The sequence below is a fragment of the Semicossyphus pulcher genome, unplaced genomic scaffold (assembly GCF_022749685.1).
Source record: "Semicossyphus pulcher isolate SPU_LCO1_2020_fin unplaced genomic scaffold, fSemPul1.0.p SCAF_4, whole genome shotgun sequence".
Classification (NCBI taxonomy): domain Eukaryota; kingdom Metazoa; phylum Chordata; class Actinopteri; order Labriformes; family Labridae; genus Semicossyphus; species Semicossyphus pulcher.
This window is the reverse complement of record NW_027211715.1, coordinates 28,421,173-28,436,949: the sequence shown is the minus strand read 5'-3', so window position 1 is coordinate 28,436,949 and position 15,777 is coordinate 28,421,173. Positions and strand designations below refer to the sequence as shown.

The 15,777-nt window shown below is 39.6% G+C and overlaps 1 protein-coding gene across 1 annotated transcript in view; it reads right to left on the bottom strand.

Annotated features, from left to right (window-relative positions):
• Positions 1 to 15,777, bottom strand: part of LOC138607842 (glypican-5-like) — a 67,553-nt gene that overhangs the window by 44,517 nt on the left and 7,259 nt on the right. The window contains exons 3-7 of the mRNA XM_069680499.1: positions 10,847 to 11,394; positions 8,517 to 8,699; positions 5,724 to 5,905; positions 5,464 to 5,523; positions 4,549 to 4,671 (exon numbers count right to left, since the gene is read on the bottom strand). Of these exons, the coding sequence (XP_069536600.1) occupies positions 4,549 to 4,671; positions 5,464 to 5,523; positions 5,724 to 5,905; positions 8,517 to 8,699; positions 10,847 to 11,394 (1,096 nt within the window). The remainder of the gene's footprint in view (positions 1 to 4,548; positions 4,672 to 5,463; positions 5,524 to 5,723; positions 5,906 to 8,516; positions 8,700 to 10,846; positions 11,395 to 15,777) is intronic.

Genomic DNA, 15,777 nt, shown 5'->3' with positions numbered 1-15,777 from the left:
TGATTTTCTGCAGTATCCAATTGAACATCCAGTATTAAAAAATAATTTGATCATAATTAGATATGAGACATTCAGCTCAAAATGTACATTTAATTTTTTCCTCCAATTTTCTTATTTGATTTTTAGTACCACTTTTATTTTATTATCCTTTATGTCTCTTGTATTTATTACGCACCCCTTTTTAAATGGAACCCCATGGCTAAAGAATTTTATACAGTTGTAATCTTGAAATCATAGAGGGAGACCTGGCTGCTGTTAATTGCCTACAGATTGGCCCTCTGCATTAAGAAAGGATGGGTAGGAAACTGCTCAGTTCAAAAGCAATATTTCTTCTAGTAAGCAAAAACATAATAAAACTTTATAATAGAAATAACATGCTTAAATACAAGATCACAGTAATGGTATTCTCCTCTAAGGGAGATCTCATTAGTAAGGAACCAGGTATTTTTTGGTGTTAATTACCTCCTCAGTTTAACCTTAAAGGTAAAGCTGTCTATAATGTATGCAATCGATCTGATTTTTTACCTGGATGTTTATAAGCCCCTCATCTCCCTCTGTGTGCTGCTCTGTGAGTACTTCATGTGTGTAGGTGGATATGGTGGATTGGCTGATTGGAGGACAGTTTGCTGCCAACTGGGTTCTGCCATCGCCTCCGTTAATGTACGACCTGAGACCTTTAGTCTGTGTTGGCAGCTAAAAGCAGTGTTTACTCATGGGTCTCCAAACTGTTCAAGTTGTTCAGGGTTACTGTTATTCGAGACTTTAACATCCAGTGGTAAAATATCGTCCGGAGATTATAGCTGTAAATTGTCTTGCACTAGTGGTCTGTGTTTTCCTTTCTTGAGCTTGTTTCAAGTTCTGTAAAACTTATTTCACTAAATCATCAAAATATCTAAACTGTTTGAGTGCATACTGAGGATAAAAAAAACCCTTGAGATGCTATTTAAGACGCCCTCAGGCATGTGTGTTTTGCTGTCCATCTCTCTTTTTCTCACACACTCTCACCAACACAGACATTTGTAAGTGAAGTGGGTCAGAGGGCGGAGGAGATGAATGGAGGTCTGAATAAAAGGATGGAGAGATGAATGAATGGCTGAATTAATGAATGGATGGGTGGATGGATAGATGCAAGAGAGAAGAAGATGTAAAGAGGTCAGAGAGGCACAGACTGGCTGAAATCCAGCAGAGGCAGAGAGTAACGGGTCTTCTGTAAAACTTCATCCTGAAATAACTTCAAACAAACTTCACATATGATGAGAGTCTGAGGATTAGGGCTGCCTCTAACATCTATTTCCATTATCAATAACTCTGTCATGGACTCTTTTAGTCTTTTAAATGTCATAAAAAAGCTCAACACAATTTCTGTGAGTTCAAGGTAAGGTCCAAACCCCAAAACTCTTAATTTCCTGTCATCGTTGACAATGAAAAGTAGCAAATAGTCACATTTAAGAGGCTGGAACGAGCAAATATGTGAACTTTCTGCTTGAAAAATGACTGAATTGACAACAATTAATCAATTCAGTCATGGAAATGTGTTTCTTTCTCGATTAATTGATGAATCGTTGCAGCTCTACTTTGAATATTTGACTTGTTTATCTTCTATTATTATCTTGTTATCTTGTTTATCTCTCTCTATCACAGACAAAACTGCAAGTAAAGATGGTTTGAGTCAGACTGGGCTGGGGTCATATGGTCTGAAATTACAAAAGGAAATTTAACTTGTAAGTATATGAGCTGTGTTACTTATATTTAATAGAAAATGTATAAAAATTAACAACAAACATTAAACTTTTTAAAGATGTAACACACAGATATTCTTTAAGGTTTTCCTACTGGATTCTCTGGTTTTAATCATAATACTAAGCACCATGTGAGTTTTGATTTTAAAAAATAACTCATGCATATCTTTCAACAAGGAAAAATGTGTACATAGTGTGAATAGTTTTTGAATTACTATTTTTTTTTTTTCTGTTAATACATATATTGTCTGTTCTTTTATCATTTATTGCCATGTGTACTTTTCGTCTGTTACTTGAGTACTTTATATAATTTGCCTGTTTTGTGAGCTGCTGTAACGAGTAAATGTCCTCAATAAAGCTTATCTCATCTTATCTCACTTCATAATCTAAGATGTGGCTTTTATATCTGAGGGAAGATAAGAGGGTAAGAGCAGGTATTTGATTAGGAGCCATCATTTTGCAACCTTTATACATGCTTTTATACAAATCCCCCCCAAAAAAACTTTACCTGCACTCATGACTTAATAGCTGAAACCAGCTTTAAAAGTTTGGAAAACATGGAAATCAGGGACTTTTACTTTAAGACAACCATACTATCTGGCACATGTTGGCTAAAATGCAGCTTTTCTTCACTGCAAAATAATATTTTGTTTAATATATTTATGACAACAATTTAACATTTGAATCCATAATCACACCTTACTTGTCAATAATGAGCACTTTCTGAATATCATAAGCTTTCTCTTTAAGGCTCCAATTGTATCCTCTGTTACCTGTATTCTTTTACTCAATGCAGACTGCATTGCAAGACATTTAAAAGACTCAAAACAATATGCCAAAAAGGGTCTGCTGGCCTTCACTGCTGCTCTAATGGTGACTAAGCAGAGTGTGTGTTTGTTTGTTTGTGTAGGATGTCCTTGCAAGGCTACATGTCCTGTTTCACGTGGTTGATGGACCATTAACGGAAAACCGTCTCTATCACAGCGACGGGTTCCCTACAGAGATGGATGGCTGGTATGTGTGTAGGAATGTGTGTCTGTGTGCGCGCCTGTGAATGTGTGCGTATGTGCTCATTTGTCTTGTTACCAGTTTAAGCTGCCAATGTAATCACCATGAGAAAGACTCTGGAAACGAACTCTCTAACCTTCACAACCCTGTCACTCCCCCACCCTGGCAACTATTAGGAGCCACACACACACTTACACACCCACACACATTCTCATATACTGCAATTTGTCGCCTTCTTCAAATCCAAAAATAATTCGACTAAAAACTATGTTCAGGTCAATAAAGTATTTCTGGCTTTAACACTAATAAAGTTCTGTTTCAGATAAAGATAGAAAATATAGAAAAATATCATTTCACTGCTTCCTTTTTGATTAGCAATTTAAAAGACAATGGAAAGTGACAATATACAGAGACAATGGGCCATATTTCAAGTTTAAACAACACATTTGATAACCTGTTAGCTGCAGCCACAGACAACAGCGAATATTAGCATTCAACCTCTTCCTAGCTATAACCATTAGCTAGGAATAAACACCTTTCCTTTGGTAATGTAGAACACTATCAAACAATGATGTTAGCATTTAGCCATTTCCTAGCTTACCGTAATATTAGGACTTTAGGCCATATTTAAAATTAAACTATTCGATAACCTATTAACAACACATTTGATAACCTATTAGCTTCAGCCATAGACAACAGCTAATGTTAGTGTTCAACCTTCTCCTAGCTAACATTAGTGTTAGCGAGGAGTTTACACCTTTCCTTTGGTAATGTAAAACACTATCAAACTATGATGTTAGCATTTAGCCATTTCCTAGCTTACAGTGTGATAAGGACAATAAGCCAAATTTAAAGTAAATAAAAATATTTGATAACCCCTTAGCTACCATAGACAACAGCGGATGTTAGTATTCAACCTTTTCCAAGCTAACATTAGCATTAGCGAGGAATTACCAACCTTTTCTAATGTAAAAACACTATCGAACTGTAATGTTAGAATTTAGCCATTTCCTAGCTTCAGTATTATTAGGACAATTGGCCATATTTAAAGTTAAAACAATATATTTGGCTCATGGACTAACTGAAACAAACTACAAGAGATTGTACCCTCCCTTCTTGGAGAATGGACTCCGGTAACCATGGATGTTTCGTTTCTGTTTTATGTTTACTTTATATACTGTTTGTTTTTCTTTGTCAACCCTGTTGGTTGTAAAAATGTCATAAGCTACTATTATGCACTTTTACTTATTTATATGGGTGAACAAAAATCAATAAAAAATAAAGTTACAAAAAAACCCCCCAATATATTTGATAACCCCTTAGCTGCCATAGACAACAGCTAATGTTTGTATTCAACCTCTTCCTAGCTAGCTATCGAACTGTTATGTTAGTATTTAGCCATTTCCTAGCTTATGGTACCCTTTAGCTTCCATAGTAAACAGCTAATTTTGGCATTCAGTCTCTTCCTGCTAACATTACAGTTAGATAACAATTTGGAAGGAAATAAAAACTTTCCTATGCTAACTTTTAACACTTTCTAACTAGCTAGGACATGGCTGAATGCTTACATTTGCTGTGGACTGATGGTAGCTAAGGAGTTATCAGATATGATGTTTTAACCTGAAATATGACCCGATGTCCTCCAGATTGTCACTCTGTATTGTCTTTTCATTTGCTGATCAATCAGAAAGAGGTCAAGGATAACTATTCGTCATATGCCACAAATTTTTAACATCATAATATTATATACACATTCAGTGCAGCACTTGAACAGCGAATCTTTCTAATGCAAAACACTCACCTTTCGACGACATCTTGCCCACTCCAGCATGTGTGCTGCTCCACCTCCATCTCGCTCTCACAGAGCATCTCTGGCAGCTCTGAGAAGAACCACTGGTACCTCTGGATAGAGCCCTCAAACTCCCTGAAAGAGAGAGATGGGCACAGTTTAATGCTCGGGTGATTTTAGTAAGAGTAGGACCAATGTACCATGTGCATTTATTTGTTCCAATTTAGACTTGTCAGGTTCAATTCCCTCAGAAATCCCTTCTGATAGAAAGTCACAGAAAGCAACATGAAAAACAAGCTCAAAGCACTGTTCATAATGGCTGCATATTCAAAATCTGTTCTTTAATTAGGTGTCTGATCTAAGGTTTTATTTTATCCAAGTCCCACTTTAAGGAAATAGCTTCATCCTTAAAAAGTAGTGACACATAACACAAGGAAAAGATTGTATTGTTTAAATAAGGAATGCAGAGATTAATCAGCCCAACATATGGGCCAATATTCGCCTCATTGCCTGCAATCTGCCTATCTGCAAAAATGCTGACATTCACAGATAGCAGTGGATTATGTTTAACTGTTGTGTTACATCACTTTTGCAATGGCTAAATATTGCATGGCTACTATAGCTAGCAAACTCAGCTGCTAACTTGGAGAACGAGCAACTGGCATTGCACAGCTCTGTCATGATGTAATAGGGCAACAACAGCCATGTACATGTGGTTTGTTCTTAAATAGATAGTAAGAAAATGTCAGAAGTGAGGAAGCAATATCAGCAACAACAGTGACATTTGAAGAGAAGATACCACAAGCAAGAATTTTCAGTGTTTTTGTTGTGGTTTGTAGGGACTGAAACCTTTTTCTCATTGAGGAGATAGTTTTTGTAGTCGACCAAAAAGCCTTATTTAAGCAGTGCAACTGGAGACAGATTTACCTTGACAACTTTTTCAGGCTGCGACTCTTGTCTCCTTTGGAACCTTTAAGGAGGAACGACCTGGTGGGACACATAAACACACAAACAAACAAAAAAATGTTGAATTGATTTTCCTCTGCTATGATGAAATGTAAAAACAACATCTACTTTGTCTCCTCCAAAATTCAGTTCACCCCCTGTGGCCAATTCTAACTCGCCTCAGAAATTCTAACGTCTGATATGAGCTCACGTATTTCATCAGGTGTATGTTAGTCACTCACCTCCGGGCCTGCAGCTGCAGACGCCGCTGAGCAGCAGGATCCACCGAGGGAGTCGATGTCACAGTCGACCTCTCTGAGGTCACGGATGTAGCAGGGCTCACAGAGGTTGTAACATGCGAGGTGGTGGGATTTGCACTGGGCATCAAGGGAGCAGCTGCCTGGGGTCCACACACCTTCTCCACCTGAGGAAGAGACAGTTTGCAGGGTGGTGTTTTATGAATGATTACTGACCCCCCACAGCCCATCAGACAGATTTTAAACACAATCATGTATGTTTTCTTTTGATAGCATTTTATAGATGTTATTTAATGCAAGACATTGTGATCCTGGCTGGTGATAGGTTTGGTCTCTATTTTGTTTAGTAGGTTCAGTTTGGTTTGCATTACCACTTGGAGAGGCAGGACGTGCATGTTTCAACCATCTATCCTTAAGCTAGTGCGACTTCTCTTTCTGCTTTCTTTCCAGTTTTCGAAAACTCTCACTTGCAGAACATAAAGATAGATTTTTATTAAGACTTCTTTGTCCCAGAGTGAGATTTGTTTCCAATCTGTTCTACACAGCAGCATACAGATAACAACAAAACAAAGAATCTCCACTAATACATTCATACATCCCAGTAGGAACATTGCAACTCAGCAAGGCCATTTGTTTATTGCTGCATTGGCAAAAGAGACAAAACTCGGATGCAAACTCTGCTCCATTTGAAGGCCTGTGTTTGAGTTTAACAACTAACCCAGGTTGCTGAGAGGAATTCTGCTTTACAAAGGTGGTAGTTTACTAATTTTTGTGACTAAAATATGCAAAATATAATAAATCAGCCCTTTGAAATCCCTCATCTTGTTTATTTTCCTTCAAAACACTAACATTTGGAAAATATTCTGGTTATTTCCACATCATACATTCTATTTCTTATACAAGCTTAGCTCCACGATCTTCGCATGGAAACTGCAGCAGTACCCACTAGACAGTAAAAGTATTATCAACCGTAAAATTCGGTGTATAAGAGGCACTTTTAATTGATTTTTTCGAAAAAGTCGGCTGCGTCCTATATACTGCTGCGACCAATATGTAGTGTGAAATGCAGAGAGAGGTATGTTATTGTGTGACGGTATTTTACCCAGACGATGGCGCTATCCGGTTGTTAAGTGGGGACATCACATCCCCACATTAAACTGTTTCCAGGTCTAAGCCGCTACAACATCTCCTATTTACAATATGCTGCAGTGCTGCTTTGTGTTTTCCTCGCTGTTTTAAGCGAGGAAAACTAACTTCATTGTTGCAAATGCTTCGTCACAGACATGCACCGTCATGATCACCATCATAGCCGCCACCCTCACAACAATCAACGTTACCGTAGGCTGCCAGCTACCGCTAGCTACAGCACTGGTAGCTAGCAGGATTGCAAACTCAACATGGCGAAAACAGATGGTAGGCTGTAATTTGTGTGTGTTTTTAGTGAGTTTTAAATGAAAATAAATTGAAATAGTGCTGAAATAACTTGTATAGACTTTTTTATTAATAAATATAGAATAGAAAACCTTTTTTTCTCTCTGGGATACCACCCAAAAACAGACTGCGTTTTATATTCTGGTGCGACTTATATTCCAGATTTTACGGTAGTTGTACTTAGTCAAGGCAACTTAACTCTTTGACTTAATGCCTCTCCTTCTACCTGCCTGTGTCACTGATAATTTCCAGTTAGATTCTTAAAATGAACTCTGCATTATCCATTAATTCCATTTAAAGTTTGTTCCATAAAAAAAGCATACTGCCTTTCAGGCTTAGCCACCATGAAATGTAAGCTCTGCAGTCAGAATAGTAACCGACTCTGTGTTGTGTACAAAAGTCAAAACTGTTTCTGTTCTGTCTTGTAAAGCAAAGAAACCCAGCAAATTTACCCCAAAATCCAACCCTGTGGATCATAACACAGTATGAATCACAGAGGTTGTTAAAATGAGTTTTCCCAGTAGTCGAACTTGTTTGCAGAAAATACTGCTGTCTTAAAATTCATGTTGCAATCATCTATTAACTTTAAATGCAGCACATAAACACTCTCGAGGGATTAGGGGTTAGCCTTTAATGATGTGTCTAATGAATAAGAAGCTTGATCAAATATCCCATGAAGTGGTATTTTCTTATTAGCCACAATTAGCGGTGCAATTATGCTTGTGTGTGTTTGTTTACCTCTCAGGAATCTACTCTACTAAGTCCACAATGTTCCCTCAAAGTTGGATGGCTACTCTATTCCTTCCTCCAACAGTGTGTGCATGCATGCATGCGTTTGTGTGTCGTCTGTTTGTCCAGAGATTAGCCACAGAAACTTTCTCATCACTCAGAACCAAGCTGCATTCTGGGTATCCGTTGTCCCGCCAACCACAGTCTTTGTCTGGCACTGGATCTGTATTCACCCTCACATACACACTCGCACAAACACACACAGACACAGACTGAGGGGAACCCCAGATTCCCTGAAGAATGAGGCTGTTTTTAGCCTATCTAGGTACAAGGCTTTTTGTGAGGAGGATCCAACTGCCGGGCTGAAAGAAACCCACGGCCCTTCCTCCCTCTGTGTCCAAAATTCAAATGACTTTATTATTTGGGCATATGAGTACGGATGGCTAAACAATCTGTTCCCTTTTTAGTGGTTGTATTTTGCAGAGGCTCATTGCAGGCACACAATCATTGCTGAATCATTCCACACCCTGAATCCAACATGAGTTTTATGCCTTAAGTATTTATAGCAGAAACACTTGGGTACATCTTCCTCCAAATCCCATCATCCTCTCTGCTTACCGTGGCTGTGATGCGTGGCCCGTGCAGCTGAGCGTGCAGTATAGCATCGTTCACACTGTTTCTGACCGCTAGCAGTGCTAGCTCCATGCTGTTGTGGTTGCTGCTGGTTGCTAAAGTAGCAGCTAACCGTTGGAGCAACACCACCAAACTCCCCCAGGGGGCGCCAAGCTCTGATACACCCACCTGGAGAAGAGAGAAAGGACAAGAAAAGAGGAGAAATGGAAATTCAGTTTGGGAGAAGGAGGAGGAAGGTGGTGCAAATGTGGAAAGAAAGAGAGCAGAAAAACAAGGACATATAAGGACACAAAAAAGATAGTTAAGTGGCTTAATGTGCCGCATACATCATCAATCAGTCACAAATTGACTTTAAAACCCTGCTATTGTTAGAAAACAATTTGATGAAGGGAGATAATTTAGCCAATAACAACAGCCAAGACCACATCCTCCATAAACCAGTCTCCTTCTGTCACAGAAAGGCTCTTCCTACTCGTCCGTCTGCCTCTACTTGACTCTGCATGTGTGTTTTTCTTCTTTTTCTTCACTAAAGAGGATAAACATAATGGGAGTTGTTTTTTCCACAACACTTTCTTTGCTTCCAAGAAACTCTAAAGTGGGTTGAACGGTGCCATCTTCCAGTTTTGTGCCATGAAGAAGTCTCTTCATTATGAGCGCTGCTAAAGCCGCCCAGCAAATCATGAAGCAGGCCAGGAAGATGCAGGGAACACACTGCCAATTCTCTTGGCAATGCGCTTGTTTTTTGTTCGTCGAAATCTTAATGCGGGAATGGTTTGTTGATTATAAAATGCTGTGAGTGGTTGATAACTACTTTTTTTATCATTTGCCTCTTCAGACGCAAAAGGAGACAAATATTCCCTGAGCATCTAAATAGCATTGCACTCCAATGCACTGCAGTACATCCTGACAAGAAGAACACTAATTTCACTTTTGCTAATTTCTATATCATAACTCTAGAGAGAGATGACAGATAATTTATGGAAGCAGAACATTTCTGATATGATATATCTAATTTACGTCACTCTGTAAATGGCAGGCGGTTTAAGGGCAAATTAATTCACTGGATAAGTTCAATGTTCTGGGAAATCACTTTTTTTTTGGTTCATCACTCACACTAAAACTGCACATTTTTGTTTTTTACATGTATTCTTAAGATTCGGCAGCACTGAGCACTTTTTTACTCTCAAACTTGGGACTTATGAACCCCTGCCTCCAGTCTTAATGTTAAACAAGTTGTGAGTTGTAACTTGTATCTCGAAGATCTCCGTTTCGTTCTCTTGGGCAGCACCTATGGCGATAAATGGTGATAATTATGGGAGCACACTCCCCTGATATGGATGGACTGTACTTATATAGTGCTTTTCTAGTAGGCTTTCTACTTCGACCACTCAAAGCTGCTTTTACACGACATATCACATTCACCCATTCACACACACATTAATACATTGATGGCAGAGTAAAGCACCCAACTGTCAATCAGATATCACATTCATACCCGTTGGCTATGCCACCGGGAGCAATTTGGGGTTCAGTGTCTTGCCCAAGGACACTTCGACATGTAGCCTGAGGGAGCTGGGGATCGAACCTCCGACCTTCTGATTGAAAGACGACTGACTCTAACAATGAGCCACAGCCGCCCCAGACAGTGTTGCATGTATGACGTCCACGGTTGGCTCCGGTTGTAACTCTTGATTTTCCTCGCTGACGGTCGCTTTCCTTTTTAGACTGTTTGCTTCATCTGAGCGTCCAATTTGTTTCTTTTTCTTTGGATTTTCACTTATTTTTGAAGTTGTATCTGTAGTCATCCATCTTTTCTTTGTTTGTTAAGCCATAGTTGATTACTGTTTACTGGCAACACTTGCAGAGAGCGGAAAAGCAGCCGCTTAGCTCCGCCTACCCTCTCTGGCAGACCAATCACTGCTGGCTGATGGAAAACGCGTCACTAACTGGGCACTGCTTGAGATTTTTTCCACGAATGTCACCACAGACACCCAGTCTGCAATTCTGCAAATGCAAAGGCTTTCATCAGTGGGCCATAGACTCAAACACCATTGTGTTACCTCATTTGGCGATAGATAGAGACTTAACATTTATTTAAATGAAAATCTTTGAGATTATCACTTTAAACCTGCAGTGCACAACTTTTATTCCCTCTTAAGGCAGTGAGATTAATAACACATCACTGTCATGATGTATGACCTCGTCTTTGAGGACACTCCAACAAGGAAAAGCTACACTGAAGGTTATTCATATTTGTGCTTGCAGTGCATCCCTACACCTACAAACAGTAAATGCACAAACGTTCAGACACTTACCAGACATCCTCTCATGACGTTGACACACAGTCCAGTACAGGGCCTTATGAGTGTTAGCCCTCTGCAGTGGGAACAGTACTGCATCCTCACTAAGCTCCGCCCACACTCTCTGGATAACGTCGCCTTCTCCGTCGCATTCACAACCTCTCCAGCAAGCCTCAGCAGTCGGCTCAGTGCTCGGCCTGCCCCGAGCGCCCGGGACAAGCTGCCAACCAGGAGGCGAGGATGGGGTCCGAACGGGCTCACATCCTGCCTCGTCAGTCGCAGGCAGTCGTCATGATTGGTGGAGAGGGAGGAGTAGGACTGGGGTGACATGTGGCCGATCCCGGGGTTGAGCAGGCGACGGTAGACCAACGGGAAAAGGTCATTGTAGAACCGACGCACAGTGCTATCCAATGAGGAATTAGAGTCTCCAGAAAGGTGCCGTTTGATGCCGCTGAACAGCTGAAGCACAAGGGGGCGACAGTCGGACGCCAGAGCAGAGTAGGCGCTGTCGAACAGAGTGCTGGTCAGGTTAGACGTAAAGGACACGAGCGACTCGAAGGTCTCTGGAACAAGAGAGAAGACAGACATTTTATTGTTCCAGGTGCACAAGGAAACAATCATACACAAACTGTTACTATTGCTGGAATAGGAACAGTTCATGCACAAAGCATCTCTGTACACTAAAATTCTTGGCTAATTTAATTTCTACTTCAAATACTAGATACCTAAGTTCTGTTTAGAGTTGTTCCAAATCCGATACCAGTATCAGAAATGCCGGTACAGCTTTAAATGCAGTTTCGGGTTTTGCACATTAGCCAGTTAGCCAGTAGCAAAGAGTCAAAGCTAGCAAAATGTCACATTATTACAACCAGTAAAAACACAAAATAAAGAAGATTGATATGATTACAGTTGTGTAATTAGAGTCGCATCCCTAGCAACGTTCTGTTCTTCATAGCAACGGGTCTGTTATCCAGAAATAGCAGACCTCGTAATGCCGTAATTAACCAGTCAGAAATCAAGTATTTAGCACAGCCGTGTGATAATTTCAGTTAAGTGTTCAGAGACTTCATGCAACTGAAGTTGAAGTTGACAGAAGTGGAAATTTATTCAAAATCTTTTAGGATCCGAGAGTGTCAGTACCAAATTTAATGGCACGGCATCCACAAGTTGGATTTTCATAAATTTGGTCTGGACCAAAGTCCCATCTTCAGAGCCAAGCTGCTTGTGTTTCTAAAAAATAAAACCATGAGCGCCAGCCGTCTCCTGACAACATCAAAAAATACTGACTGTTTAATCAGTAACTTAATGACATTTAAAAACCTTGATTTACATTTAAACCAAAATCAATCGAACACGCTCAGACACACACAAATCATAATTTTCTTATGTACTGTGTGTAAATATCATGGTGATGACGCTTCATTTTGATATTATTCTTATATTGACTCATAAGCCTGGAAAAGAAGGCAGGAGGTATTACATAAGTATTTGTTTAGAGTTTTAAGTACTGCACTGAAAAATCATTGTAAGTGGTTAATGAATTATGTTCTACCAAAATGTGTACAGTGTACTCCAGTGCTCATGTATTTGAATTTATGGTGTCTTTTAAGTCAATGTGAGCTGGAGCTGGGTATAGGTATATGCAAGACATGATTATAAAAACTCAAGACATTCATTAATTCCCTGGGTTAGAGAAATATTAAAGTCTAAAATGCAATGGTATTACAGCAGCAAGTCTTTGGGTCTTTGGGCAGTAAATCTTTGGATATTGTAGCAAATAAATATACCTAATAATGTTAAAATTGCCCTAAGTGTATCAGAAAAAGCTGTAAAATAAATTCAACTAACAACTGCTGTGTTGTATTTATCATGCTTATTTGAAAAAACACTTTTTTTAAATACATATTGTAGATATATTAATATTATATTGTACCAGACAGGGTACATTATAGTATATGTAACATATATGCTCACATATAAAAATGCACAGCATGTAATGTAATTTAAATACAGTGCTTCTTTATACAAGTTGTTTCAAATTTGAATAGAGGCATAACAGACATCTACCTCATGCCCAGGTGTAAGATGTAGCATTTCCATATGTGTGCATATATCTGAGTTTTCTTTGTTACAGTGTCTGTGTCACCTTGGGCTGACTTTATCCCGCTGCCAAAATAGCAGCAACTTAATTCATCCCTGAGCTCGTTTTCACTGTCCTGTCATCTACAGTCAGGCGATAATGAGAGGCCCGATCTCAGGATCCTCTGTGTTTCCCACATGCGGCACGGTCTAATAAAGTGGACGGCTCTATTAACAGAGGCTGTGTGACAGACAGTGTGTGTGTGTGTCTATGTTTGAAACTTGCCAAGTAAAAGCGGTGATGTCAATCCGATGGCATCCTGAGACACACACACACTGAAAGTAAGAGAGAGAGGTAATCTTTTTATCTGCGACTTTCACCAACTCATTCCGTCTGTTAGTGTGCATGTACGTGTGTGTGTGTGTGTGTGTGTGTGTGGTCGTGTCCTAAAAGCTTTGTATTTCACTGTCACAGTTGCAGCCACCTGACTCTCAGCAATTTATTAGGGAAACTTTAAATAACTCCCAAATGAAAATCATGCATAGGCCTTTACTTTCCTTTTGACTTATTCTTGTTTAATGAGGGTGTGGGAGGTATAAACGTTGTCTATAGAGGCTTTTATTCTTTTTATCTATTTATTGAATGTGTGGGTGTGTGGTAAAACTGAAAAAATCTTTTATTCATAATATTGCCAAAGTTTTTTTTTATTTTAAAACAATTTTTGGGGGCATTTTTTATTTATAGAACAGCTAAAGAAAGGCCGGATATAATGGGAGAAGAGAGTGGCGGATGACAAGCAGCAGGGGGCCGAGGGCGGGAGTCAGGCCTGGGGCTGCTGCGTCGAGGACTGTTGCCTCTGTATATGGGGTGCCTGCTCAGCCCACTGAGCTAAACCAGCGCACCCCCAGGTTGTGTTTTGTCTTGCAAAAATATTCATTTGAAAAAAGGGTTTTCCAGGGTACATATTTACACAGATGTCACGGTAAGTATTTGGGTCATGTTGATCTCCATTTTTATTTAGTAGTGTTATTAGACCTTTAGTGCATATGTCAGAAAAAGTGCCAACAGCTTGAACTGCATTAAAAAAATTTGAGTATAGCCAATTTGAATTTGATGGGCTTCAAAGGAAATCGTTCTCATCTTTTGGGAGTTTGCACAACAGAAATATGTGTTTCGGTTCAGTACATTCATGCTCATTGTCAAGTTGATAGATTAAATAAAGCTACATTGATAGAAGTCAGAGGATGAGGCCACACAGCAGCAGCGGTAGAAGTGTATGCCTCAAGTGCGGAGTGAAAACGACTCACTTTTATGTGTTTGCATACCCATGTCCCGGCAATAGCAACACAAATACAGACGGCATCGAGTGACACAGAAAAGACCACTCTGGGGTCATGTGATTAGCTCTTTACCCTCTGTGATTGGATGACAGCTGCGACATGCGGGAGAGGGCACAAGGGGTCTTACAGTGCCGGCGAGGAACACACGCAAGCATGCAGACACATATTGACACGCACACACATACACACACTGAGGTAATCCGCAGGGTGTAAATAAAGCCTGACTACAACCGCGCTGGGCATGTCTCAGTTTCTCTAGAGGGTTTTAATCACCGTGCTCTGGAGAGCGGATCCTCTGAGATTCAGCTCAGCTGTTGAACACTTCTGTTGTGCAGAATGTAATTTATTAAAGGGCCGGTTCACCCAAAACAGAAAAAAGGATCTTCTATCACTTGTTGGTAGAATTGTTTTTCTGTGCAGGAAGTTTTTGTTTAATTTTATAACTATCTTTTCTTGATCTACAAGGCTTCGTCATGTATTTACTGCAGGTTTGCCTTTTATCTTGCAGGCCTATTTTCCACCCTACAACGTCCAACAATAATCCCAACTTCATTTCCCAACACTTTTATTACTATTCACCTTGCTCTGCATAAACAAGGTTTCTCCTTTTATTTAACACTTTGTTACGTCTCCGATTTTGTTAAGTCACTTTATTTTCTTCCCTCATGTTTCTTGTCCAGTACTTCCTGTTTTATTTTGATACTCACCCCTGTCGTTTCAGGTCTGTTGTCTCCCGCCTCCTTGATTACCCTAATGTGCTCCACCTGTGTCTCATTGTCTGCACTCCCCAGGAGTCCTAGCCTCTTGCCTATCATTTTTGGATACCTTTGCCTGCTCGTTTGACATCCTGTGTACCAAACTTTTTTTGATTAAACAGACTTTGAACATTTTTTGTGTGGAGTTTTGCATTTTGGGTCCTATTCCCTGGTTCACTGTGACACACTTCGAGCAGCACAATGCAATTCCCATCTACCTGGGATTACTGTCTGTACTTTTGTCTGCGCTGAAATTGGGAAACAGGCCTTTTTCTGTTCTCCTTCCCTGCAGCCTGGAACTAAACTACTTGCAGACAGATTTGCGGCTAGATAAGTTTATCCAGATTAGAGTATTTATAAAATGTAATGAGGGGTTTGGAGGTTAATTCAATTGGAATTTCTAAGTGCTTCCTTATCTTAATCTCTTCCCTATTTTTCGTCTTTAAGGCATATTATTCTCAGAGTTGCTGGGTGTGTTGTAGTGTTTTTGCTGCTATCTTGGCCAGGGTTCCTTTGAGAAAGAGATCTAGTATTTCCAGTGTAACTCATCTGTTATAAATGAAGGTTTAACAATAATGAAATATCCAAACGAAGGATATAGATATTAATCACAAAGATTAAGGCTATAAAACTATCTAGAATGGTGGATATCTCTTGGGGTTCTTGTGGAAAACAAGACACTTTTATGTGATTTGTGTGAACAAACTCTTTCAATGTTTAAATCATATTTTTAAACCTTTTAAATTTCAAGTGAATGCAGCAAACTCCAAA